This window comes from Scardinius erythrophthalmus (assembly GCF_964197995.2).
Source record: "Scardinius erythrophthalmus genome assembly, chromosome: 2".
NCBI lineage: Eukaryota > Metazoa > Chordata > Actinopteri > Cypriniformes > Leuciscidae > Scardinius > Scardinius erythrophthalmus.
The window spans coordinates 28,129,820-28,156,921 of NC_138222.1; the positions used below are offsets into that span (position 1 = coordinate 28,129,820).

At 37.7% G+C, this 27,102-nt stretch overlaps 2 protein-coding genes across 5 annotated transcripts in view; both read left to right on the forward strand.

Annotated features, from left to right (window-relative positions):
* Nucleotides 1-14,585, forward strand: part of iqgap1 (IQ motif containing GTPase activating protein 1) — a 50,284-nt gene extending 35,699 nt beyond the window's left edge. Inside the window, exons 14-37 of the mRNA XM_081393258.1 lie at nucleotides 456-580; nucleotides 670-833; nucleotides 4,779-4,869; nucleotides 4,971-5,138; nucleotides 5,296-5,438; nucleotides 5,583-5,753; nucleotides 5,884-5,967; nucleotides 6,190-6,261; nucleotides 6,375-6,444; nucleotides 7,043-7,407; nucleotides 7,493-7,656; nucleotides 7,789-8,013; nucleotides 8,497-8,637; nucleotides 9,418-9,502; nucleotides 10,108-10,340; nucleotides 10,439-10,571; nucleotides 10,787-10,889; nucleotides 11,813-11,948; nucleotides 12,189-12,276; nucleotides 12,363-12,572; nucleotides 12,702-12,868; nucleotides 12,984-13,106; nucleotides 13,233-13,341; nucleotides 13,778-14,585. Coding sequence (XP_081249384.1) covers nucleotides 456-580; nucleotides 670-833; nucleotides 4,779-4,869; nucleotides 4,971-5,138; nucleotides 5,296-5,438; nucleotides 5,583-5,753; nucleotides 5,884-5,967; nucleotides 6,190-6,261; nucleotides 6,375-6,444; nucleotides 7,043-7,407; nucleotides 7,493-7,656; nucleotides 7,789-8,013; nucleotides 8,497-8,637; nucleotides 9,418-9,502; nucleotides 10,108-10,340; nucleotides 10,439-10,571; nucleotides 10,787-10,889; nucleotides 11,813-11,948; nucleotides 12,189-12,276; nucleotides 12,363-12,572; nucleotides 12,702-12,868; nucleotides 12,984-13,106; nucleotides 13,233-13,341; nucleotides 13,778-13,891 — 3,484 coding nt within the window. The 3' untranslated portion in view covers nucleotides 13,892-14,585. The remainder of the gene's footprint in view (nucleotides 1-455; nucleotides 581-669; nucleotides 834-4,778; nucleotides 4,870-4,970; nucleotides 5,139-5,295; nucleotides 5,439-5,582; nucleotides 5,754-5,883; nucleotides 5,968-6,189; nucleotides 6,262-6,374; nucleotides 6,445-7,042; nucleotides 7,408-7,492; nucleotides 7,657-7,788; nucleotides 8,014-8,496; nucleotides 8,638-9,417; nucleotides 9,503-10,107; nucleotides 10,341-10,438; nucleotides 10,572-10,786; nucleotides 10,890-11,812; nucleotides 11,949-12,188; nucleotides 12,277-12,362; nucleotides 12,573-12,701; nucleotides 12,869-12,983; nucleotides 13,107-13,232; nucleotides 13,342-13,777) is intronic.
* A 2,698-nt stretch (nucleotides 14,586-17,283) lies between these two features.
* crtc3 (CREB regulated transcription coactivator 3) overlaps nucleotides 17,284-27,102 on the forward strand; it is a 46,501-nt gene continuing 36,682 nt past the window's right edge. For all 4 annotated transcript variants that reach the window (XM_081359836.1, XM_081359838.1, XM_081359837.1 and 1 more), the window contains exon 1: nucleotides 17,284-18,681. In XM_081359836.1, the coding sequence (XP_081215962.1) occupies nucleotides 18,550-18,681 (132 nt within the window). In that variant the 5' untranslated portion in view covers nucleotides 17,284-18,549. The remainder of the gene's footprint in view (nucleotides 18,682-27,102) is intronic.

The following is a 27,102-nucleotide window of genomic DNA, read 5'->3' on the forward strand; positions in this document are numbered from 1 at the left end:
TCATTGGATTTCTCATCGTCTTTGATCATTCAAACAGAGATTGTCATTCGCGTGAACGAGCACCGAATTTCCAATTTTGGGCTTTTGTCTGCAATCTCCATTACCTGTCGGTGAGCTGAAAAGCAGGGCTAAAATCATTAAGTGTGTGTGTGATGTTATTACTTGGCCTCTGGAATATCTTTCCTTTCAGCTGAAAGTCACAGGCTATGCATGGGCCATTACATTGTAATGCCTTACTAACTTGCAGGCTGTATTCTTGTATGGAACACCCACTTTTCACGATCAAATTATTTTCCGATTGATAAAATTAGGTCCCAGCCTACTTTGTTTTGCTCAGAAATATGCCAAACCACGGAAGTAAAATGTGTTGTGAATGAGTTTCATGTTGACTGCAGAAGATGCCAGTCTGCCAGATTGTTTCCTGGTTTTAGCCACTGCTTGTTGATTCCCTGCAGGTATATAGATGAGCTGATACGTCTGAAGGCAGTTGCCCGTGAGGAGGGCAGTGACTATCTCACCTGGAATGACATCCAGGCCTGTGTGGACCAGGTCAACGGTACTGTTCAAGAAGAGCATGAAAGTAAGCATGGCATTCGTCCTCATTATGAGCGGAGCAAATTCAGATTGTTCTCCATTATGAACAGTGTACGTGTCCTCTTGCATTTTCAGGGATTGCTGCTATTGGTCTGATCAACGAGGCTCTGGATGAGGGTGACCTACAGAAGACAATGGCTGCTTTACAGAACCCAGCCGGCAAGCTAACAGATATAGATCCATCTTTGGCCCAGCATTACTATGATATACTGCAGGAGGCAAGGAGAGAGAAGGCCCACGTACGTACTCTTATACAAACCCATAACAATAACAATAATAGTTTTTAATATCTATTTTGAACCGTTCAGCATGTTGGTTCACTCCCACTGCTTTCATCCACTCATATCCGGTTCCATTTTTTAGTTTTTGTTTCCTCCTCTGTCCAAACCCTAATGGGAGTTTGTCACACTTTCTGAACACACAATAGCATTTTCTCCCATTCTTTATAACCTGAGGTAGGTTTACAGCTCTAACTTTACTGATTGCCATGAAGTGCGCGTTATGTCATACAGATGTCAGTGACATCAAAGGCAGCTAGTTGTGGTTGTATTCAGTGAACGCATATAAACATAATTTTCAAAATTCAGTTTTAAATCTGAAAATGTAAGGCATTTAAAAAAAAATTTTATTTAGCTCTTCAGACATATTCTGCTGATGTGTGAAGATAGCCGTAGTTAAAGTGATCTGGTGAGGAGGGTCTGCATTCTTAGTCGTTCAATGAGTTCGGCTTATTTGGAGAACAGCTGATTGAATCCCTTCATCAAGAGAAGTCTAAGATCTGAAAATAGGGCTGCATGTTTTGGGTAAAAAAAAATCTAATTTCTATTCGATGTTCGTTTATTTATTTATTAAGCTCTAGGTTTGCTGTGCATTTTGACCAAACATTTTTATGATATTACTATATGTAAAATAAATGTTTTGGAAAAATATAATAATAACTTTATTTTACAGTAAAACTGTAAAATTACAATATTAATATGTTTGACTTTTATTTTGGCTGAAACCCACAGAAAGCCCTTAAAGCTCTTTTGTTGTTAACAGCGGTTTATAAGTGCTTCTCATTACAAGGTTTGGAAGATTCCCAAATGTATGTTATAAGCGACTCACAATGCTTACAGAGATAGAGTTCGTGTGGTGCAGAAGTTTCGGCACATATTTATTTGATTCTATTTTATTTCGATTAACCGTGTAACCCTGTCTGAAAGTCTGTGTCTCTCTCTCTGTCTCTCTCTCTCTCTCTCTCTCTCTCTCTCTCTCTCTCTCTCTCTCTCTCTCTCTCTAAACTTGCATCATGTGGGTTTTCAGTCTGAGCTTCTCATGACTCAAGTCTAATGACATCATTTGCGCTCATACAGTCTCATTCCTCACCCTCGTATTTTGTCTGGCTATTATTGGCCAGCTCGCCTCTTTTTTTTTTTTTTTTTTTTCTTTTTTTTCTCAGTAGAAACCCCCTTACATTTTCAAATGACTGTAGTTTCTAAAAATGACTTTATTACGATTCATCTCACCTTTTGAGGAAAGTCATCTGTCATTCGGATGAGTTGGTAAACCGAGGTCCTGACTCTCTGTGGTCATTAGGAAAACCATGGCACTTCTCATAAAGAGTTGGAGATGTAACCCCAGTGTCCTGGCCAAATTCCCTCCATTGGCCTTTATCAATCTTGGCCTCATAATAATCCCCTCCACCTATGGCTGGTGTGTGGTGAGCGCACTGGCGCTGTTGTTCTGTGGCTGCCGTCAGATCATCCAAGTGGATGCTGCACACACTGGTGGTGGTTGAGGGGAGAGCCCCTGATAGGATTGTAAAGCGTTTCGGGTGTAAAGTATTACATAGTAAAGTGCTATACAAGTCCCTCTTTCAAAAGGTTTCTGTCTGTATGATAATAGAACATTTTGGTTCTAATCTGAGGTTCATGTTTAGGGTATTTCAGTTTTGTTGTAAGTCACGCCCCACATGTTTCCTGTGGACGTGAACTGAAACCTCAGAGATGCAGGTGAATGGGCACAGGCCATGGTTTACCACAGCAGTGTACCACTGTGGTTCAGAGCTGAACTGAAGATTCTGAGGCAAAGAGCAATCTTTTAGCTCTAGAGAAAGTATCCAGAATACCCGTTCACAGGCATTATGGACACCAAATCCCAAATTTTGGGGATTTTCTTACTAGTTTAAGTAATGATATTTACCCTTTAACTACTCTTTTAATAGAGGGTCGCATGATAAAACATTTCTTGGGACTCGTAATTGCTGCCAAAGTCAGTTCTGAACCCATGCGCCCCCCACAAAAAAAGAAAAACATGGCTGGAAAAACAAAGTGTTTCCTATCAAAAAGATTTGCACAAGCATCGGAAATAACAAGGCTGATGGCTTTTTCTCTGCCTTAAAAGGGCAAAATTCTGGTCCTGTTAGCTGGTGTAGCTCAGTAAAGGGTTTTTAGCGCTGACATCACTCCTCCAGGCTTACGTTAGCTTTAGGTCACTACGAAGTGTGAAGCACAGATAATACCAGATCTGCTCAACTGACAGGAAGTGGTTTGGAAGGAAGTTTGTTCATTTGTTTTTTTAACTTCTGCAATTTTAAATGATCTCCAATAAGCAAGGATCTCAAAAGATGGAGAGATATGTGACCTGACAGAGAATAACAATTCAAGGCATTTCTGTTTGACTTCAGTAATCACAGCAAATATTCATATGGATTTTAGTAGTATATTTGTATAACATCCTGTGTTAAAGAAGTAGTTCCTCTTCTGTCATTCATGGTTGTAAACAAGCTCAGAAAAGATGGTAATGTAATCTTGGACATTACACTCCACACCCTTTTTCACTTCCTTAGTTACAGTTGGCAGACTTTATTCAGATATTCAGATCCTGATCATTGCTACTCCACCCCACTGGGACACATTAAGTCTTATTTGCACTCTAATTCAGCAGGCATTCGTTTTATACAGCCGACGAACTGTAACACAGTGAAGCGGAGCCTTATCAACCCTGAAGGGACAACGTTTTCCTCTGTTGCACAATTTGCCACACCCTCAGGTTTGGTGTGCTGCGCTGCTGTACGTTTGCAAGAAAGGCGGGCGGACTGCATAGAGGGACCTTTGCATTCAGCAAATCAGAGAGCCGCGAATCGTGCTCCGGAAACTGAGCTCAGCATGCGGTTAGGAGGACTACTATGATAGGGCAACTGCGCCACCTGGTGGTAGTAGTAATGAACCCCTCCATTAGTATGTGTTTATCCTACAACTCCCTGCAAATGATAATAGAAGCAGGTGTGATTCATCTAGTGGTGAAAATTATACAGGTACCCCTACATATTTAGATTATTACAGCCAAAGAACATGATCTGATTAAGTCAGTCATCTCAGTGTTGTTTATAGTTCTCCTCAGCACTTTCAGAAGGACAGTGCTATTTTCCTGAAAGGCAGTGTAATTGTTTATATAATTTTGGAAGTTATATTGTTGAATAATTAAATACCATTTCTCTCTACCAGTTCTTACAGCATTTGTTGTGACTTAAATTACCTTGATGTGTTTTACATTCATTATTCTGTTCCTGTTGACAGTCAAAACATTTTTGTTAATGGAATTAAAGTGACAGTTCACCCCAAAATAAATACTGTCATCATTGACTCCAAACCAAACCTGATTCCAAACCTGGATTTTGAAAAATGTATGTAATGACATTTTTTTAATTTTTTTGGGTCGACTATTCGTTTAATGTCTAATCTCATTACAAAAGGTTTAACTGTGACTTAGTGCCCATATGAGTGTTATTCCTAACCAACTACTAAATCGAAACCTAGTTGGAATTGCTTAATCCTTATTGAAAACATGAAGATTTTTTTGCAATTCTGTTTGGTTGCACAGAACTTGCTTCGCCTTGGAACAGAGTTCCCATAATCCTGAAAAACCTCCAATTTCAAAAGTGTGATTTCCAGTCCTAGATAATCCATGGAAAAATCTATAGCCAATTTAAATGTTTATAGTTATGCTTAGTTCTCAATCATTTTTTAGCTAGAAATTACTTAAAAATTATAAATCCTTTTTCAGTCATCAAAATTACAAGTCAAATAATAGAAATTAATTTTCCACAAAAGTTTCACTAGAGTGACCAGAACACATCTTAATTCTTTGAAATGGTCATTCATTGGTAATTGATTCCTTGTTTTGTTTTCTTGTCTTTCCAGGAATGCGGAGATCCTTCTGCAGTGCTTTGGCTGGATGAGATCCAGGATGCGATCATGAGAGCCAACAAGGACTCAGAAGAAGCTCTGCAGTGTAATAATCCTCATTTCAATCTTAGCTTTAATATGAACGATGATTCTTTTCGTTGAATAATCTCAGTTTTTCTAAAGAATGATCTTCTTGTCCACCTTCAGTCTCTCAGGCGATCCAGGCCATTAATGAGGCTGTGGATAACAAGGACGCTTCTCAAACACTGGCAGCCCTGCGTTCACCTTCTTCTGGTCTGTATGGAGTCACATCTGAGTGTGCGCAAACCTACCAGGATGACCTGTTTCGCATTAAAGAGGAGAAGAATAAGGAAGGTGAGATGGGTTCATGTGCTGATTCTGTGGTATTTGGTATAAAAATCTATCGTAATCTCTAAAATCTACTTATGTTCTCAGTTAAAAGAATTTATTTGAAACTATTTGGTGATAAATATACACATTGTGACTGAGAGTAATAGTGTTTTTTTGGTAGGGGATAATGGCAGTGAATGGATGAAACATTGGGTGAAGGGAGGACACAACTACTACTATAACCTCAAGACTGGACAGGGCACCTGGGATACTCCTGCAGAGTTCGTTCCGAACAACACTCAGCTCAACAAGGAGGAAATACAGGTAAATCTTATACTTCTCTGATACTTATATTTAATTATATATCATTTAAAACAATCATAATATATTTAATTCATATTTTTGTTGTTATAATTAGATCATTATTATTTTCTTTTTCTGATTTACGTACTGTCTGTGTCTTTGTAGTCTGTTGTGTCAGGAGTAACCACAGCATATAACCGAGAGCAACTGTGGTTGGCCAACGAGAGTCTGATCGCCAAACTGCAGGCCCGGTGCCGTGGTTTTCTGGTGCGACGTGGAATGAAAGACCGTCTTGGGTTTTTGACGACTCAGGAGCCGTCTGTTACATGCATACAGGTCATTCTCCTCTTTCTTCCTTCAGTTAGTCCTAAACAAGACTTCAGGACATTAATGCAAAAAATATTTCATAACATCTATGGGTCTGTAACAAGTCAATCATGACCATCTGGTTCTGTTTGCTTTATAGGCCCACTGGAGAGGCTTTAAGGAAAGAAAGAAGTACAATAACAGGAAGCAGTACCTGAAGGATCACTCTGAAGATGCTGTCAAGGTAAGATGATGAGAATCAGCATGAGATATTCTGATGGAATATAAGAGCCATGCTTCTTGCATCATAAAATGTCAGGATTATACTCGCTAGGCTATACACTACACAGCTGAAAATATGTGGTCATCCCCTAATTATCGGGTTTGGCTCTTTTATTTGAGTTAAGATCAATCTTAATATGGTGAAATTTGAGTGTGGGTAAATATATGATTTTTTTTCCTGTAGATTCAGTCGATGGTCAGGATGCACCAAGCTCGCAAAAAATACAGAGATCGTCTTCAGTACTTCAAAGACCATGTGAGTTTTAAGTCAAACCACAGGACTTGTGTATTTTTATATTTAATATAATCTGATCTTTGACCACACAGTGGACGGTCTTTAATGTTCTACCTCCAATTTTCTCATTTCAGATAAATGATGTGGTGAAGATTCAGGCTTTCATTCGAGCCAACAAAGCAAGAGATGACTACAAAACTCTCAGTAAGCATTTCATGTACTTCCTTTAAATTTTGTTTCACATCCTCTCACTTAGAACATTTTAAAAAATCTATGGAGATTTATGTCATGCATTTGTTGTGTCAGTATACTGTTGCAATTTTGAAGTGACCACGAAATGGCTTATTGACCGGAGTTCCTCTCCCGTGTTGGCATTTGGTTTTAAGGCTTTTTTTTATGTCACAGCTAAAGAACATTGATTTTCTACTTGCTGGTCAGTTGCAGATGGTATTAAAGGAATAGTTCACCCAAAAATTAAAATTCTTTTATTTACCCACCCTCATGTCATTCCAAACCTGTATGACATTATTTATCCTACAGAACATAAAAGAAGGTATTTTTGATGAAGGTAATTTTTTTTTGAGTGAACTATCCCTTTAAGGGGAGGGACATTCAAGAGAACATTTGATTGGACAAAAATTAGAGTGCAGGATGAGTCATCAATATTTTTGTTCTGTTGTCCCAGAAGAAAAAGACTACATTTTAATTGTGTATACCTGCAAATGGTTTCCACCAGCTAGTATAGAAGTCCATTAGCATAGACACACAAAAAAACACAAACTCCAAATTCTGTTTTTAACAGTCAACGCAGATGATCCTCCAATGGCAGTCGTCCGTAAGTTTGTCCACCTGCTGGACCACAGCGACCAGGACTTCCAGGAAGAGCTGGAACTGATGCGGCTAAGAGAGGAGGTGATCACCAACATCCGCTCCAACCAGCAGCTGGAGAACGACCTTAATCTGATGGACATTAAGATTGGCCTGCTGGTAAAAAACAAGATCACCCTTCAGGAGGTGGTCTCTCACAGCAAGAAGCTCACCAAGAAGAACAAGGGTGAGCTGTCCAACCTCATGATGATGAACAAGCAGAAAGGAGGCCTGAAGGCTCTCAGTAAAGAGAAGAGAGACAAGCTGGAGGCATATCAGTTCCTCTTCTACCTGTTACAGGTAAACCTCATCAAATCTAGTCCAACAATTGTTTGAAAATCAGTGTCTTAGCAGGCCTGTTCATTTTCCTCTCTGTTTTCCTCAGACAAATCCAACCTATCTGGCCAAGCTGATCTTTCAGATGCCCCAGAACAAATCGACCAAGTTCATGGATTCTGTGATTTTCACATTGTACAACTACGCTTCCAATCAGCGTGAGGAGTACCTCTTGCTCAATCTCTTCAAAACAGCCCTGCAAGAGGAAATCAAGTAGGAACTGAATGATGTTCCATAAATGATATACTCTTTCCATATTTATCAAGATGCATTTGCACTCTTTTACCAATTCTCAGCGATCTCTCTCTCTCTCTCTCTCTCTGTCTCTCTGTCTTGTAAATGCAGATCAAAAGTGGACCAAATCCAGGAGATTGTCACAGGAAACCCCACAGTCATTAAGATGGTGGTGAGCTTTAACAGAGGAGCCCGAGGTCAAAACGCCCTTCGGCAGATCCTGGCTCCGGTCGTGAAGGAAATCATGGATGACAAGACTCTCAACATTAAAACTGACCCAGTTGACATATACAAGAGCTGGGTGAACCAGATGGAGAGTCAAACAGGAGAGGCCAGGTGTGTTCCTCAGCCTTTTTGACTTGAAGGCTTCTCGGCATGGATCACAATATTTTAAGGCCCCCCTAATATATTCCTGCTATATATATATATATATATATATATATATATTTATATATTTATATTTATATTTATATTTATATTTATATATATATATATATATATATATATATATATATATATATATATATATATATATATATATATATTAAATTAAAGTGGTTAATTTTTTTAATATATTAAATTATGTAACTATAATTAATTTTGTGATTCTAGAGGTTATGTTCTGTCTTCCAGAACTGTGAGTTCGTCAATAAAAACATTGAGGGAAAATATAAAGAAATATGATTTGTTTACATCCTGATTGGGTGTTTCTTTTTCTCGCATTTTAATTTAGTTAGATTATTATTATATTATAATAATAATAATTTATTAATTTAAATTATTTGAAGTATGCTGAGGCCCCCTTATTCTGTTTTGCAGTAAATTGCCATATGATGTGACTCCAGAGCAGGCAATGAGTCACGAGGAGGTTCGTACCCGCCTGGAAGCCTCCATCAAGAACATGAGGACGGTCACAGACAAATTTCTCTCTGCCATAATTGTTTCTGTGGATAAAATCCCGTGAGTTTACACATCTGCCACTGCTGGATAAAATTGTCTGTGTGTGTGTGTATATGTGTGTACCTAATATCCACCACCTGAATTTCCCCCTGGGAACACACCTGAATTTCCCCCTGGGAACAACAAATTCCATGTCTTGCATCTATATTTAAAAGCACCTACCATAAATCATTCTTGAATATATGAAAATGACTTTTAGCAAGCCCAGATTTGAATATTCAAATACATATCTGTTACATGAGCTGTTTCTTTGTTCATGCTTTTGTACAAGTTAATGTTACACCGCTGTTAAAAAATGTTGCTGTGCCGCAGCTGAATCATATTTTTCTGAGCTTTCAGTTTGAAATAAACCTAATGAGTTAAAAAGGCAGAGTACCACACACACAAAAAAAGTTTTTATATGGCCTTTACTTCACCGATTGGTACAGCAAATGACTCTTTATGAATCGGTTCTTTTAATGACTCATTACAAACTAATGAACTCACATGTTATCACTTTTGATATTATTCTAATAAATAATTAACTGAATCCATCAGAGCTCAATTAACAATTATGAATTAATTATGATGCAATTCACCGATTCATTGAACACAAACTCATCATAACATAAATTTTTGAGTGAAAGTAATTCAGGTACCGTTGAACCATGTTAAGTGTACTATTTTTAGAATAAGTGGTATTTAAACTAAAGCAACATTCAAATATATATCAAAAGCAGAATTCTGTAGGAAACACTGGTGTAAGTCTCTGCACATTTGATTGATTTTGTTCCCCTGTAGATATGGCATGCGATTCATTGCCAAGACGCTGAAGGACACACTTAATGAAAGGTTCCCTGATGCCACAGAGGATGAGCTTTTGAAGGTTTGTTACATCACAGCTGCTAGAAATCGCAGCAACGTTTGGCTGATGTAATTGCACACTTTAGTCTCCAAACTAAGACAGGCTTTATTCAGATGTCTTAAACACTCTGATTACCTCTTTGCTAAACTGGCACCCGCTGCTGTCCCACTTTGGAACATTGTCCTAAATCCTGAGCATGTCTCTGCTCTCGTGCGTCTATTCTGTTGTGATAATACAGGCTACTCGCTCTGAATACTAAATGTGGTTTCCATCTCTTTCCTTTTCTCCTGGAAAGAGATTCCTCCTCCTTTCTTTTTTTCTATCTATCTCTCCCACACTTGCTCTGTCTCTCTCTTTCTCTATGCCCTGGCTTAAGCTCTCCTCTTGGCCCTTGCTTTATACCCTTTTAAAGAGGTTTTTGATGAGCACCCAGCCCAGGTGAGCCACATCTTTCTTATTCTTGCCTTGCTGCTTCTCTTTTTCCTCAGTAATTGTTTACCCCCTTGTAGAAGCAGACGATCTTTAATTGCACAAATATAGAAACATATATAATAGGTTTTAAAAAATTCCAAATATATTGTACTTGCTTGAGAAGAAGAACATACTCATCCTTCATATCTTTTAAGATTGTGGGCAACCTGCTGTACTACCGCTACATGAACCCCGCCATTGTGGCCCCCGATGCCTTTGACATCATAGATTTATCTGCTGGAGGTCAGCTTACCACAGAACAAAGGCGAAACCTGGGATCAATTGCCAAAATGCTGCAGCATGCCGCCTCCAACAAGATGTTTCTTGGAGACAATGCTCATCTGAACCCCATCAATGAATACCTCTCCAACTCCTACCAGAAATTTAGGTACAAGTGACATCAAAATGCTTCTGTTTGTTTCTTCATTTTTAGCAGCTTAATTCATAATATACCCATGCTGATGCAAGAACGTTTCTGTCTCCCAGACGTTTCTTTTTGTCCGCTTGTGACGCCCCTTCTCTGGAAGACAAGTTCAATGTGGATCAGTACTCTGACCTGGTCACCCTGACCAAGCCTGTGATCTACATTTCCATTGGGGAGATCATCAACACTCACACGGTAAAATCTGAGACTAAAGGTCCAGTCACATCAAGAGGAATCCTTTGAGCAGTGCTTTAAGCATTGCCACACTATTGATAATAGACAATGGATCCTTTTTCCTTTGAATTTTCCTTTGAATTTTCCTTTGAATTTTTTGACCACACCTTTATGGAAGAGATCACATCCAGTATAGTTGGTTTTCAGGATTGAATATTTTGTGTGATCTTCTTTAGCTCTTACTGGATCACCAAGATGCCATCGCACCAGACCACAATGATCCCATCCATGAGTTGCTAGATGACCTAGGAGAGGTGCCCACCATTGAGTCTTTAATAGGTGAGCCTTTGAGAAATGCTTTAAAGGGGGGGTGAAATGCTCATTTTCACTCAATCTCCTGTTAATCTTGAGTACCTACAGAGTAATATTGCATCCTTCATATCTCCAAAAAGTCTTTTGTTTTATTATATTTTTAATTGAAAGATTGGCTGTACCGAGTCTTTCCGGAAAAAAACGAGCGGCTGGGGGCGGGCCGTGTGGGCGGAGCTAAAGCTGTGCTAACGCGCCGAGCTAACAACACACAGAGACATTTGTTCAACAGTTTTACTCACCGTTCCAACGCACGACCGCGAACCTTTATCATTGTGACTGCTCGATCCTTAAGCATTAGACGATCTGCAAATGTCGATCTGGGCTTTGTTTATAAAACAATCATCGTCGAAATGCAGGGAACAACAGTCTTACACAACTCCGTTTATGCTCAGGAAAACAAACTCCATCCACGGGTTCCTTAACGCTGGGTTCTTTGGGAATCTGTGCAGGGTTGTCTTGCCCTGGCAACCAAAAACACACTTCTTTGGTGACATTGACTTCCCTAAAGCCGAGCAGGGCGCTTTGATGGGCGTACTGCTTTCACTCTCTTGCTCTGGTCTACGGTTGCGCGCGCGCCCGCGATCTTACCGGAGAAGTGCCCTTAGGACCCATATAAGGAAATTCCGCTCTATCTTACGTAAGACAGATCCATACTCGAAAAAAACTTTCCGAAACTTGTGACAAACCGGAAGTAGTATTTTTGGAACAGAAATACTCCTTCAAACGTACAACTTAGTTTTTGAAACTTTGTCCATGTTTAGCATGGGAATCCAACTCTTTACCAGTGTAAAAAACTCAGTATGCATGAAATAGCATTTCACCCCCCCTTTAATGTGTCAGGACGCTGAGTTCCTGCCGAGTCAGAGTAATGGATTGTTGCTCTCTCATAGGTGAGAGCCCACTTCCCGCTGATGATCCCAATAAGGAAATGATGGGTAAGACAGAAGTCTCTCTCACCCTCACCAACAAATTTGATGTTCCTGATGAGGCCAATGCTGAAATGGATGCTAAGACTCTCCTTCTCAAGTAAGGACAAAGCCTTACTCAATTGTTCTGTTCCAAAACCTAGTGAGATATCTTGATAGGCAGTTGCATAAGGTATGATGCCTCCTAAGATACTTCATTTTACCAAATCCTTCCCAGAGAAGACAGCTTGATAATGCAATGTGGCATGTTCTGGAACGAATGTTTTTACTTGTTAATGCGGTTTTGCTTCTTTTCTAAGTATTTACCATGAATCTTTGTCCATTCATCTTGTTCATTTAGCACCAAGAGGCTCATAGTAGATGTGATCAGGTTTCAGCCCGGAGAGACACTTACCGAGATCCTGGAGACTGTAGCTGCACCAGAGCAGGTAATATAATGGGTATTTCAGAATGAAAAAAAAACTCCATCAAAGCAGTGTTGTTTTGTTCATGTTGGTGTTTTTATTTGAAACAGGAAGCAGAGTACCAGCGTGCCATGCAGCGACGAGCCATTCGTGATGCTAAGACCCCGGAGAAGATGAAGCAAGCCAAACCAGTTGTGGATGACAGCCTTACCTTGCAAGGCAAGAAGGACAAGATCAAGAGCAACTTGCAAAGACTAGGAGAGTTGGGTAAAGTTCACCCTGAGAAGAAATACCAGGATCTTATCAATGACATTGCCAAGGTACCGATCCTATGTCCTCTGACCTCTGCGTTCTGGGATTTTTCAGACTGTACTTGAATGCGAAATTTCTATTTCGCCCTTTAATTTTATACTAAAGCGTCTTGATTTATTTGTTGATGATTTTTGTAGGACATCCGGAACCAGAGGCGATATCGTCAGAGGCGAAAGGCAGAATTGGTCAAGCTTCAGCAGACCAATGCTGGTCTGAACTCCAAGACCACTTTCTACAATGTGCAGATTGACTACTACAATCAATACATCAAGACCTGCATGGACAATTTAGCCAGCAAGGGCAAGTGAGTGTTCGGAGTATTTACTGTCCATTTTAGTTCACGTCATTATCTCTGATTGGATAATTGCTGTTGAGCTCTTGTCGTGCGCTCATGGAAAATGCCTTTGCTTCACACACAGAGTTTCTAAGAAACCTGGAGACAGTAAGGCAAAGAAGAGCAAGCAGGTATCGCAGAAGTACACTGCAGCCCGTCTGCATGAAAAGGGAGTGCTCATCGACATTGAGGATCTGCAGACAAATCAGTGAGTTTCAACAACTTGTTGTGTATTTGGATTCATCTGCTGTATTCATATCTTATCGTACTATGCGTTTATATATCTGCATTTCCTCTTGTTGTCCTTGATAATGATATGCTTTATCTTTTACAGGTATAAGAACGTCATTTTCGAGATCTCACCATCTGAGATTGTGGGAGTGTTTGAGGTGAAAGCTAAGCTTATGGGAGTCCATTTGGAGACATTAATGTTAGAATACCAGGTGAAAGTTCTTCCCTTGATATTTGTGTGTGTGTGTGTATCTAATATAGTCGGAAGGAATGTTTGATTTTTGCAAGGATTAATGGCCCATTCACACCTAAAGATAACTATCTATAAAGTTTCAAAAACTGTAAGAAAAGGGAAGTCCACACCACAACTATAACGATACCAACACAGAAGAACGATATTGTTGAAATGACTTTCAGAGTGATTTTTTTTTTTTCAGCTGACATTGACAGCCAATCATAATCCAACAGACTGTAAAGAGCTTGAGCGTTTAAAGCAGCAGATGACATGACTGCAGTGCACGCTTATAATGACCAGAACGTTTTCGCTCATGTGGTTTTATATATATATAGATGCCTTTTTAGACTTGTCATTCTTGGAGTGAATGGGCCTTAACTGTATATGTCTTTTTTTGTCCTCTTTAATATCAGGACCTGCTCCAGTTGCAGTACGAGGGGGTGGCAGTGATGAAGCTGTTCGATCGAGCTACTGTAAATGTTAACCTCCTCATTTTCCTGCTCAACAAGAAGTTCTATGGCAAATAGAGACTTGACAGACTGTTGCACACAAAGTGAAGCCCAGACCACATACATCTTTACAGTTTAAATATGAGTATGTCTGTGTACCTTTTGTGCCTTTCTCGAAGGATAGATTCCTTGAATGTACATTATTATACTTGTCGTAGACCGCCAATCTGTATCTTCCAGATATGTAATGGTTGACTGTTTTCTGTTTTTATTGAGATGATCAGTGTCCAAAAGAGTATCAATAGTAGTTTGCTTTGATCTTTTTGCAAACTGTCCTTGCATGAGCTTTGAATACTTGTACATGATATATGTAAAATTAACATTTTTATTACCTAATCTATTCTTTAGGAGAAACTAAACAGTTTCTTCGTATCCCTATCGTATAGGAAAGTGATGAGTGTTATAGCCACATTCCTCGAAATGTTACCAAAATATATTTATCAGAGCAATTGGTTTTTTTTGTTTATTTGTAAAAAACCTAGCTATGAATGGGTTCATTGGCTGGTCAAAAATGAGGACTTAATGGATTTTTTTTTTTTTTTTGTTGAGCACTTGGAAACTGCATGCTGGATGAGTTTAAGTGTATGTCCCTGTAATTTTTGCAGCCTTGTGTCCTTTTTTTTCTTTTTTTTTTTTTTTTTTTAAAGGTGCCTTAACTTGAATAAACTGCTGGGAAAATGTTATCCTATCAACACATTGTACTTATAATGTCAGTCCATCTCATTGTCTGCTGTTGCAGTTAATGTCTCTTTATATATATATATAATTAATAAATATATAAATATATATATATATATATATATATATATATATATAGAGAGAAAGTTGAATGATGATTACATATTTTGACTGATTAGTAATGCTGGTTTATACACTTATAATGTTCATAAAATGCAGTAATGACATAATAAACGGAGCAATTATTACATTTAATAGATGTACAGACACATTTTCTTTGAATTTTATTCAAAAACCATTGCAAATATCAAGTTGGATTTGAATTCAGTCCATTAAACAAAATTATTCAGGTTTTAGAGCAGAACATCAAACTTATGTAACTGGTCTTATGTCTGACTGGGATGTTTTCAATTACTGTACTTTTGAAACAAAATGCCACACTTTTTTCTATTCAAAGGTTTTTATAAAGCAGTATGAAGGTGTGTATTTTTTTTTCACATGTGCATCCGATATGTTTTAATGTAAACAGTCATTTTGCTAATGTTACCAGAGACACTTTAAATGCAGTTTACATAGATGCTGCATGAATGACACGGGATGATAAATTTCACTGTCCAGTGTTTCATACGGCAGAAAGTAATCAAACCTGATCTTCTTTGACCTCAGTGTATGGTTCAAAACACAAAGTGCATGCTTGAATATCTTCTCAATGTAATGTTTTTTTTTTCCTCTTCATGAATTGCGATAGCTCAAGCAGTCAGTTGTTAAAGTAGCTGTTTCACTGAAAACTTAATAAACTGTATAAATGAATTTGCTTTTGTTCAGAACCCCAAACACATTCAGATGATCATTCTGTTTTTTTATATTTGAAAGGTGCAATTAATTAGACTTCGATATTAATTTGTATTATGCTTTATACAATGTAGGGATGCTGTAATAAGATAAAAATCTGGTGTAATATTTGGGCATTTCAATTGTTTGATGTGTGTGTATATATATATAAATAATATACATATATATATATATGTATAAACATATAGCCTTTGCTGCAACAGTATAATTATACTATACGGATCTGGAAACTGAGCATAAAATAATAAATGAGATTTTTGAAAAAGCATGTAATGTAAATGGTACATATTGCATTTCCAATACTGAAGCCCTATTAACAGATTTAATCACTAGGCATTTCTATTAATAAAAGTTGAAAAGTATAAAGGCCTCTGAATAGTTTTAACCATTTGAATTCATGAGAAAAGGTTGTAGGTGTGTTTTTTTTTTTTGATAAAAAATTAAACTTAAAAAACAATGACAATTGGTAATGTTACTTGTGCAACTAAGTTGAAGAATTAAAATAAAAACAAATGAAATAAATACAAATGAAAGCAAATATTTAAAAAAAATTGAAAAATACTAAAATTGAAATGAAAACTGCAAATATATATATAAAAAAGCTATTGAAATTAACAATAAATACAATAATATGTAAATTATACAACAGAAAAACTGGTATGTTGAACTAGTTAATGATAAATAGATAATGAAAGTGTACAGTTAATATAATAGTTCTAAATATTATGCAAATATTCCAATTCTGCTTTTCACAGAATCAACTGGAAGCAAGGACAGTATAGCCACAAATTTTATGATCTCAAACTCGGGTCACCTGAAGCCTCGCAATGTGTCGGGGCGCTGCAACGTTAATAATGGAGTTATATTTACAGCACAGGGAGTAGAGAAGAGTGCTACAGTATATAATCATTCTAGTATTCAGAGACTGAGTTGAGGATGTTAGGATGATTCAGTGGTGCTTCAAACCCCAAGCCTTGGAGTTCATGATGAATATCGAAGTCACTTTGATATTGAATGCCGAGTTATATTTTTAATATGATCATTCTCAAATGCTCCTCTCATCTGAGCGTGACAAGACACTATGGACTGCAGTGGCCATATCATCCTCCTTTAATCTCTTTTGCCCATAGTGCCGGGCTTCTTAGAACGGGCACAATGGAGGTCTTCTTTAAGTATAAAGGAACTATAGACTACATGAATGTCGCAGGGTTTATTTTTTTCTTTGTATACGAAAAGAAAAATGGCAGATGATCTGCACATGCCTTCGCAACAAAACTGAGGATGAAGTTACAGCCAGGAGGCCCTGAGTAAATATGATCAATGGTGGAAGATTTCTGGGTAAGTGGCACGGACGGTCCTGAAAAAAGAACGAATAGTGTTAGGAAAAAAGGCAAACTGATATCGCAGTAATGGTAGTCACTCTGTCTACTCTTTTATTTTACTGAGATCATGTGGATTGAAATATCAATTCATGTGTTTGGGCAACCTATAGAGTCTTTTAATTTTTATATTTTTAGTTTTCCTGTTAATTTTAGTTTAATTTGTATTAATTTCATTATGTGCTTATGAGTTTCAGTTTTCATATTAGTTTTTATTTAGTTCCAGTAACTAATTTTAGCGCTTCATAAACTTAATTCAGTTTATTGCCAAGACAACAACAGTATTACATAATGTAACAGTATCATAATGCACACACATACATTTTTGCATCTTAATTCATGACCACATTTTTGTAGGATTTGAAGAGTAGAAGTTTTCAATTTCTATTTTTGCACGTTTTATATGACACCTTTAACATGAATAATAGGGCTGTGTATCCCTTTAAGAGAACTCCACTGCCTCCTTGTGGACACAACTTTAAAAAATTGGTGTACAGTTTTGGGGCAGGCTAGTGTATTTTTTCCTCGGCTTGTTTTCACTCGGAGTGAGGGATCGAAGTTGACCAAACAAATGTGTGCCGTGGAGTCACGAGTCGGTGTATCACAGCTCAGGTGGATCTAGATGATGGACACGGAGAAGAGAGTCCAAGGGAGTACACGCGGACTACACGATCAGATTTCACCGCTGCATTTCACGAATCAGTAACATCTAAACATTTTCTCTGACTCGAATGACAACAGCGCTCGATCACTGGCCACTGGTTGTCCTGCCGCAGGACAGTGAGTGTCTGTCTGGTGCAGAGTTTAATTTGCTACCTTGCTGCAAAGTTGCTGTCGCGCTTAGGCTACCTGTTTATATGAGTTTTGAATGCGTAATGAGGTTTACATCGGCGAGACCACTTGTTGAAATCTCACGAAACTAAGTTCAGTGTTGTGAGCAATAAGATTGATTGAATTGACCACATAAATGGGTCGCTTGCTGTCATTTACAGTTCGTTTGTGACATTTCGTTGGTGATATTTTGATTGAGTCATATCGCTCATTAGCTGGTTAGCTGTTACGGCTGACTTTACCCTGTACCTGACCGAGCAATATCTGTCAATTACACACATTTAGACAGTTATGTTATCAACTGTCTACCTTAATTCATAAATAATGGTAGGCAGTTAAATATTTATGCGTAAATCGTTAAAAAAAAACCACACAATTAAAATGCTTCTCGTAAGAATCTAAAGTATTTAGCTCGCTAGCTAGAGTCGTTACTCAACTTGTTTCGTAAAGCCAAGTGATTATTTAAGCTTTTTTGTTTGGCATTGCACAGTATTCCACATCTCATCCTCTTTCCCCCCCACGATACAAGACAAGAACTTGTTTTAGTGATGCCAAACAAAACTGTCATAACGCTTGAATATACAGCGACGTCCAGTTTCCTGACAAACTTTTAGCAAATTCGGCTCATCGCCTGTATACAAAAAATAGCGTTATAAGTTTAAGGAATTCCTTTATATCATCGTTACTTTGTACTTCAGCTGGTTTAAGTCCATTAAGTTGTTATTTATACGGTTTCGTCGCGTTTTCCAGCTCATTAATGGTGGCAACGCTCTTGTCATTAAAGCGACCTCGTCAAACCTCTCTAAAGCATCAGGACTGCACTCTTACACGCTTTTCAGACATGGAGGGACAACTTAAACACATTTGACTGCCATATCGACAACATTCAACAGTCAGTTCCCTGCGAAGTTGATCTCGAAACTCTGCGGCCCAGCCATGTCTGGATCCCCGGGCTCGAGTGGCTCCAACCCGCGGAAGTTCAGCGAGAAGATCGCGCTGCACAACCAGAAACAGGCGGAGGAGACGCGGGCCTTCGAGCAGCTCATGACAGACCTCACCGTCTCAAGGGTAAGCACAGCCAAATTAGGAAGTTACCTCACTCCCTCGATTTCACACATCAAATGCAGATGCCTAAATGTGTCCTATGCGCAACTGAATCACTGTGAATGTGAAATGCCCGACAGATCGAGCTCATGAGGAGGGATGAGAATGTCAGCGGCTCTCTGACCGCTGTCATTCACACTGCGCGCATTCGATTCACACGGACATAATTAAAGCGATCATACTTTTAATTGATCTCATCATATTTTCTAGTCATCACTTCATGGTTTGTTCTTTATGTTTAGTCTCAGCTGTGAGTAGCAACAATCGTCTTTTTTCTTTAAGTACAGATGTTTTTGATAGTCATGACCCGCCTAGACAGTCAAGTCACTATGGCAACCGTAGTTTTCAGCCAAGATACCATAGTTACCACAGCTATTGTTACTACAATAAAACTGTGTTAATAACATGACAGAATGAACACAGAAACAGAGATGTTTCTATGATGTATGTGGATATGTGGGGTGGGGGGGTAGTAGCTCAAGTCTAGGAGAAGTTTAAATAAAATGTTGTCTTTAAAAATATTGTTTGAAATAATTTTGTATGTGATTTCAAACAGAATCACAATGTAAAGTAGTTCACTTGAATACACTTTTATTATTACAATTTTGGAGTGTGAGGAATCTGATGTAAAGGTTTTAAATTTGCACCTCTTTTTGGATATGTGGACGGAGGGAGTTTATTTGCTTGCGTTTTGTAAATGGATAATGTGCAGTCAGTCAATTGTTATTGGAAAATAAACACGTCACGGTTATCGTGTGTAACCACTGATCTATATAGAGTGACATGTCATTATATAGATCAGTGTGTGGAACGCACCGCAAAAACTAGCCTGACAGATGCTCGCTGTCGGCCTGGTGTGTCCCTGCCTTAAAGGGATGGTTCGGAGTAAAATCAACCTAGGGTCCTTTGCACTGTGACCTCGAGCCAGAACCTGCGCAGAATTCACTTTATAAATCCCAGTCAGCGGAAGATTGTGCGCACATGCGTCTCCACCCCGAAATAACCATATATGGAGCTTACAACGCCTAGTTTTACTATGCAGATCCTCATCTGGATATCATTTGGATATGATTATTCATCCACATGATAACGTTTAACGGTACAAGACACATTACATTAATAAAAATCAAGTCATCGTCATCCATAAGTCCGTTGAGCTCTCCGCAGGACTCATGATACACTGTTGGCAGTGGCAGCAAGCCACCCATTCCTCATTGGCTTTCGGGTCGCTTGCATCCCCATAGACCCCCTTGCAACCAGTACAGGGGTCACTTCCCTGTTGAAGTGCTGGGTGGAGAGGGTGGCCCAGTTGTGAGGGTGGTAATTCAGGATAATAAGGTTGATAATTCTGTTACTTATGATGTAACAATAAAACTTTTGCTTTTACATACATTTATGCTGTCTGTGTATTAGAGATTAATAACAATGAGCATCTAACTGTATAAAATATTTGTGAAAATTAGATTCACAGCACTGTCCCACTCAACCTGAAATGCACTGTCCCACTCAACCTAACACTGTCAGGTTGAGTGGGACAGTGCTGTGAATCTAATTTTCACAAATAGTTTATACAGTTAGATGCTCATTGTTATTAATACCCAAAAGCTTAAGTGTCCCACTCAACCTGATGTCCCACTCTACCTGAATTCACCCTAGTTGCCTATCTTTGCCTTGTTTTTGAATACATAAATCAAATAGTGTAAAATACATTTCAGAGAAAGTTTTTCTCAATCTTTTCCACTGGCCGAATTGTATTTTTAATTGATTTATATTTTTAATGGAAACAGATAGGCCTTGGGCATTATTTGCACAAAACTATTTTCTCAGACAATCTGCTATTATCATGATAAGCAATTATCTCTGTGGTTAAAACATTAAAACACGCCACAGGAAAAGTGTTCAAAAACAATCGCATCCAAAACAAATATTTCTATTGATTGAATATAAAAAATGTTGTAACTTCTCAGTAATGATTTCATGTTTAAGTGTTTAACTCCATTAATTTGAATGGCATATTTAATCGAAATGTTTATATCATAAGTAAAACATAGTTTAAATAATTATTTTATTTATTTCAACTGTTATTTGCGTCAGTTTCACTAAACGGCCAATTTAAGACATTTAAGAAGGGATGGATATTTGCTTCAGTGACAGGCTTGGTGAGTGAAATTATATTTGTGTTATCTTTCTGTATATGTTTAATTTTCTTTAGATTTTCTGTCTAAAAGTGACCAAAAAGACATTTAACTCCAGTTCACCATCGGTGTCGCCAAACTGCTCCATCTCCAAAACGTTCGTACGCATGGGTCAGAGTTTACGTGCAGGTGCGCAAATTTTCCCGTCAAGTTTGTTTTTATAAATCACAACTTATGCGTCGGAAGTGGCGTACGCCTCTTTCAGGGCCTGTTTTGTGCGTACGCAACGGTTATAAATGAGGCCCCAGGTCTATGCAGTGTTGCCCTTGACATCAATCATTATTCAGAAATACATGATGTAGCGACTGAACCAGAATCAAGTATTCCAATGAGTGAAAAATCAGCAGAATAGAACGTAAAAGCCATTTAACACTCTTAAATATAAAGGCTTCCAAAAAAAAGTTTTCGCAGTAATGCCATAGAAGACCACCACCACATACACACACACACACACACACACACACACACACACACACCCCACCACCACAGTTATTAGAAAAAAACTTCTTCTTTTTTTTCTCAGTGAAGAACATTTTAATAATCTGAAGAAACTTTTCCCCCTCATATCACACATGGAATCATCAATGCCAATAAAGAACCTTTATTTTTTTAAAGAGTGCTAAAACTTGACTGATTTTATATTGTGTGGTCACTGACCACCCTTACTCATGCCCCCGAGAAGATTCACTTAATAGGCTAATTTATGATTTTAAACAAGAACTAGTAGCCTAACTGGTGTTTTGTCAGAAGCTGTGGTAAACATTTGTTGGGGTCATGTTGTCAAAGGCTTTTATTGTGCTGAGCTGCTTTGCATTTTCAGTTTAATTTACATGGACTGCATGTAAACATTTAGAGTAGCATTTGTAATGGTGAACATCATCCCCCTAGCTTTGGACTGACCAGTAGAAGAACATGTTCAGGCCGCTTTACTACTTTTAGTTGTGGAAAAATGCTTGTGTGTATCTTGAGTTTGTTTTTGTTGATGTCTGCAATGGAATTTTTTTTGAAGTATGGCTTAGAGAAAGGTTAAGAAATGTCGGTCAGGTGTAGTGGTTCAACTGGAGGTCTTTCACCAGTGGGAAGTGTTTTACCAGAAAGCAGCGTCAGACAGCGCTCTGTCTCTGTGTGGAGTCTGTAGGCGGGAATGAATGAACATGATCTGCCAGTTCATGATTTGGCTGCCTCCTCTTCTAGGGCACAAGTACATGGTTGTGTTTGTGTTATAGTACGTTGTCAGAGTTTAAAGTCATAACTCTTTACACACAATCTTTCTTGACAATGGAATGAGCCCTAGAGGAAAATGCTTGCATTTCAGAGAGGTAAAAAAAAGAGGCAAGTTCTCTCAGCATTTCTTGAATTTTACACATTGTTCATTTTTAAACATTGTGATCTTTAACAAAACCGCTCAATACTACATCAATAATTACAAATGTTTCTGTGTTGGAGAGCTGACAGAAAAAAAAAAAGAAAAAAAAAAGATTGTTGTAGGAATTGCACTTTTCAGAAACATTTACATTGTATTGTATCTTTCCAAACCTTGTTAGCAATGATCCACCAATGAAATGAGTGTATACTGTATGGCAATAATCCCAAAGTAAGCAGCAAAGTGTGTCAATTACAAAGAAATGACTAACAATGCTTCTGGCATGTCAAAGTGACCACTTTTCTTTGTGTTTGGTTTCTCAACATTTCTCAAGAAGCTAAAATAAACAGCATTGCCGCGGTGTTTACTCTGTAAACTTTGAGGAAGTGAATCTACAAAATGCTTCACTATAATTAATTATGGTGTCTGTCTGCACATTAAACTTAGGTCTCAACAGAGGGATCATTTGACAATTTTTGTCAGACAGTTGTCTTCTTTCGAAACAAGAACACGCTGCAGAATTGGAGATGCTTTGAATGTCTTCTTGTAGAAACAGATTTGATACCTTCATGTTTTTTGTGGATCTGAGAGATTTGGCGGAAAGCAAAGACCAGGTGTTTTGTAGAGCTGTAGTGATTCTTGCAATTTTGAGTAGGATGTGATAAACAGAAATGTAAACCGAATTTGTCTGTGTGCTGTTACATCACTTGTTGTCCATAAGCCCACTACATGTTTGCAAGTCATCCAGCTGCAGGCGTGCTGACTGTCTTTTGGCATGCGCAGCCTATGCAAGTAGTGGATCAAGGTGTCTCTGTTAGGCCACGGTCACTAGACTTTGAACGTGATTTACTGCACTTTACTTCTTTTAATTCAGCTAAGAGTGTCGTATCAATCTTCTATTGGTCAGACCTTTTCAATTGACACAAATTGTCAGAGTTCACCAAACTTGAACTTTGGAACGCTGCAAAAAGTTCTTTGCATGAGCTTGCGTTTCTTGTCTCCAGCATTCACATTCATATGAATGAAAGTTAATGGAACAAAAAGTGTAGTGTCCGCCTTTTTATTTTTAGATACCAGTACCATTTTTCATCTCAAGTGTTTCTTAGTAAAAGTTAACAATATTAAAAAAAGAAAACTGAGAATTTAATGCACCACTGCATGAGGAAAATATTGAATTGGGGAAACTAAAGTGTGCTTCTCTATAAACTCTCTGTGTTTAGTTAATTTTTAATGGAAAATAATGGAAAACAGTTTTTGAAGGATGTAATTCACTCAACAATATTTAGGCCCAAATTTAAGATTATGTATAATTGTTATTGCATATAAAATTTCCATATTTTTTTTTTACTTAAACTACTTTGAGAGATTTTTGTCAGTCATATATAAATGAAACGGGTTTCTCCCCTAAAAATCATGGCATAGTATATTACTATCTGTTTGACTTTGAAAATGACTATATAGAACAAGCAAGCAATATTCAGTTAGGCTAGTTAAAATTGAGATTGAAACAAATTAGATTTATTAATGAGAAATATATAAACCTGTTTGCTGAGTATTTAAAATATAAAATCTAATTATTAGTACTATTACAGAAATCTTACCTGTCTTAACTCTTTTTCTTAAATCATTTTTATATGTATGACAAATGTGCATCACATTAAAATTATTAGTTTGTTTATGTTAAAACTGTGTAATCAAAATGGATGGACGTTTTATATGCAATTCAAATTCGTAATCTTAAATTTAGGCCTACATTTTTTTTATCCATATCCACCATATCGGTATCAGCCGATATATGTTAATTTTTAATGTTATAGTTATCGAACCGATAAAACAATTTGGCTGATATATAAAGATGATAAATTATGGATTATTTCCTTAAGCTGAGATGCTTCAGATGCCCACTGTTCACCATGATGTTTTTGAATTGCTTGAAATATGATTGAAATCATTTTGAAAAGGAAAATACAGTGCAACATGTGCAGCGCAAGTCTGTCATATAGGCAATATAAAATTATAATGAAAACACTCCTGTTTAAGAATGTTTAGAATTATTTGTGCGCCTGTGTTTTAGCACGTTGTTATGGGAAGAGCGCATCCACAACGGAGTTACACCTTTATGACAGGACAGTCGAGTTTGCTTGTGCATTCACAGCCTTTTGTTTTGTACAAAATAATGTTAGTTGTAGTAACATTGTTTATTTTGTGTATATGCATTCAGAACATGTAGCTCAAACAGCAATGCACAACATTAACAACTATGATTGGGGGACTGTCATATTACATAACATTATGAGAACACTATTGTAATATTGAATTCTTTGGGGTTTAGTCACCGTGTTTCAACACGTTGTTGTTATGGGAAGAGCGGATCCACAGCAGGAGTTACACATTCTGATAAGCATGTAACTTAGTTCAAGTTCACTTGTGGATTTGCATCATTTATGCAGATTTAAGTTGTAGCCTAATATGTTTATGTTGTATAAATATCTCATTAATCTCAAATAGGATGCGTTTCGTTGATTTAATTTACCCGCTAACAGAAAGCTTCAGTTTACGGCGTTCATTCAGCTTCAGCGCATGCAGCTCAAACAGCAATGCTGTTATTTGAAACAGTAATATTAATTTCAGATGTTTGTTTTTCAAAGATATTGATGCATTCATTATTATTAAGAACTAGCTCTTTTATTTTTCTCGTGTCATTTTCATCAACAATATGGTTTAATTAAAATCATTTTATGATTTTCCGTGCAGAGGCTATTTAATTGCATTTATCCATGGCACATGCATTTTGATTCTTTATACGCAAGTAATGTTGTCCAATGACTTGTTTGCATTATTTAGTTTATTTGTAAGGCAATAGATTTTTTTTTTTTTTATTAAGGTAAGTTGGCCATAGGAGTGTAAAATTAATTTTAAAAGTTAAGGAATCAGTGGTTCAAAGTAGGCTACTGCTGTATATGTTTGATTTATGTTGTGAAAATTGTTCCCAAGTGCTTGGGACATTTCTTTTAATGTTAAATCTTTTGTTTTTGAAATCAAGCTCTCAGAAATTAAATACAAATTAGATTTATCAGCCAAAATATCGGTTATCGTCTTTCAAATACGTAGAATTATCGGCTATCAGTATCGGCCACATTTTTCATATTGGTGCCACCCCATGTAGTAACCATCCTCTGCAATGTTGTGATGTCGACAGAGGAGAGGAAGAGCATAAGCTTAAGCACGCTCCCCCAGGGAAATCCTCGGCTTCACTAAGCAGCTTGGTCCTACTCCACAGCTGGGGTGTCATTGTTTTGATAACGCTGTACATTGAAAGGCTGGATGTTAAACTCCATGGCGTTTCTGAGCTGTCTGTCTGGGACAGTGTCAACACTGGATTTGAAGCAGCATCTTGCTTACGCTTTGAAACGGTGTGTGTGATGAGTGGGAGATCTTGTGTTTTGTTGTTTTATGGCCATTTTTTTTTAAAACACAATAATCTAGAGTGAGGTTATATTGGTAGATGCCACTGTGGACAAAGCCATGATATATGAGTTTCTGACATCTAATTACGGCAGCACAGTTAATTGGTAAAGTTTGCTTTTTAAAATTATTTTAGGGGAAACGGGCCAAAAAGATTAACACATCATGCACTGACTGAACAGATTTTTTTCCAGTCAAATGCTCTCTAGAATGAAAGTGTCCCTGCCTCTAATACTACCTGTCATAGCAGATAGCAAATTTTGGTTCAATGCAAGTAAAGCTTGTTGGGTGTCTTTTTACAAAGGGGCAAGAGATGTCAAAAGGAAATATGTCACAAGAAAGCAAGCTGTTTTGACCCAAATCTTTTTTCACTTTATTTTATTGTTTTATATCTTTATTATAAATTGGAACAAGTATGCCAAGACGACTGCGTTCATATGAACACTGTGTGTTTTTGACATAACCTTGTGAGCAATTGACAGTATAAGCGCAATAAAGCGCAAAAGTTCTTTTGTTCAGTACACGCGTAAAGTGAATGCGTAAATGTGTTTAACATTTGAAACATGTAGGGCCTAAGTAGCAACTTCACATGCCGGCTCGCTCTAACGTTAACCTAGATTAGGCACATATCCAAGTGTTTGTGCGGATTGTGGGGAAGCTAAAGTATAGCGTGTTTACTGCATGACATGGAGGCGCCAGCGCGATCACAACAGCGAAAACGACTAAAAATACTCATTCAAAACTGTAAAGGGTCTACTTTTATTTGTGTAAACTCACAATAACATGAAAATGTGCTTTTGTAAGATAAAGAAATCAAACAGGATGTGCTTTCTGCTGTCTCGGTCTCCATGAACTGGGGCGCTTCACAAAAATGAACCAAAGCTCAGCTTATAGGCTACTTGCCTCACTGACATGAGAAATATATCTTTAGAAAGATTGAAATGTCCACTTTTATTAAACCAATTCAAAACGAAAAGAAATACTCTCTGTTTATGTAATCCGTATGAAATGTGCATTTATCTATATAGGCACATTGACTATGTTGCGGAGATGGCGAGTCACCATCAAAAAAAAATCTTTAGTCGAGGGCAGCCCTAATAATAAAAAAAAAAACAGTCATAGAATGTGCACTGTAGCACGATACTAACAGTCTCTCTGTAAAGGCAGATCCTGGAGATCATCACACACACCCATCCCATAGACAGCTGTACATTACAATAGAAAAACTTCCCACTGGTGACGTATGCCATACATCGACCACCAATAGATATAAATCTCCCCTACATTTTTTTTCTCTCGTATGTACGAAGGAGAAGATCTGTCGCTACTTCTGTTTCATCGCAATTTTAAAGAGCAGCTCTA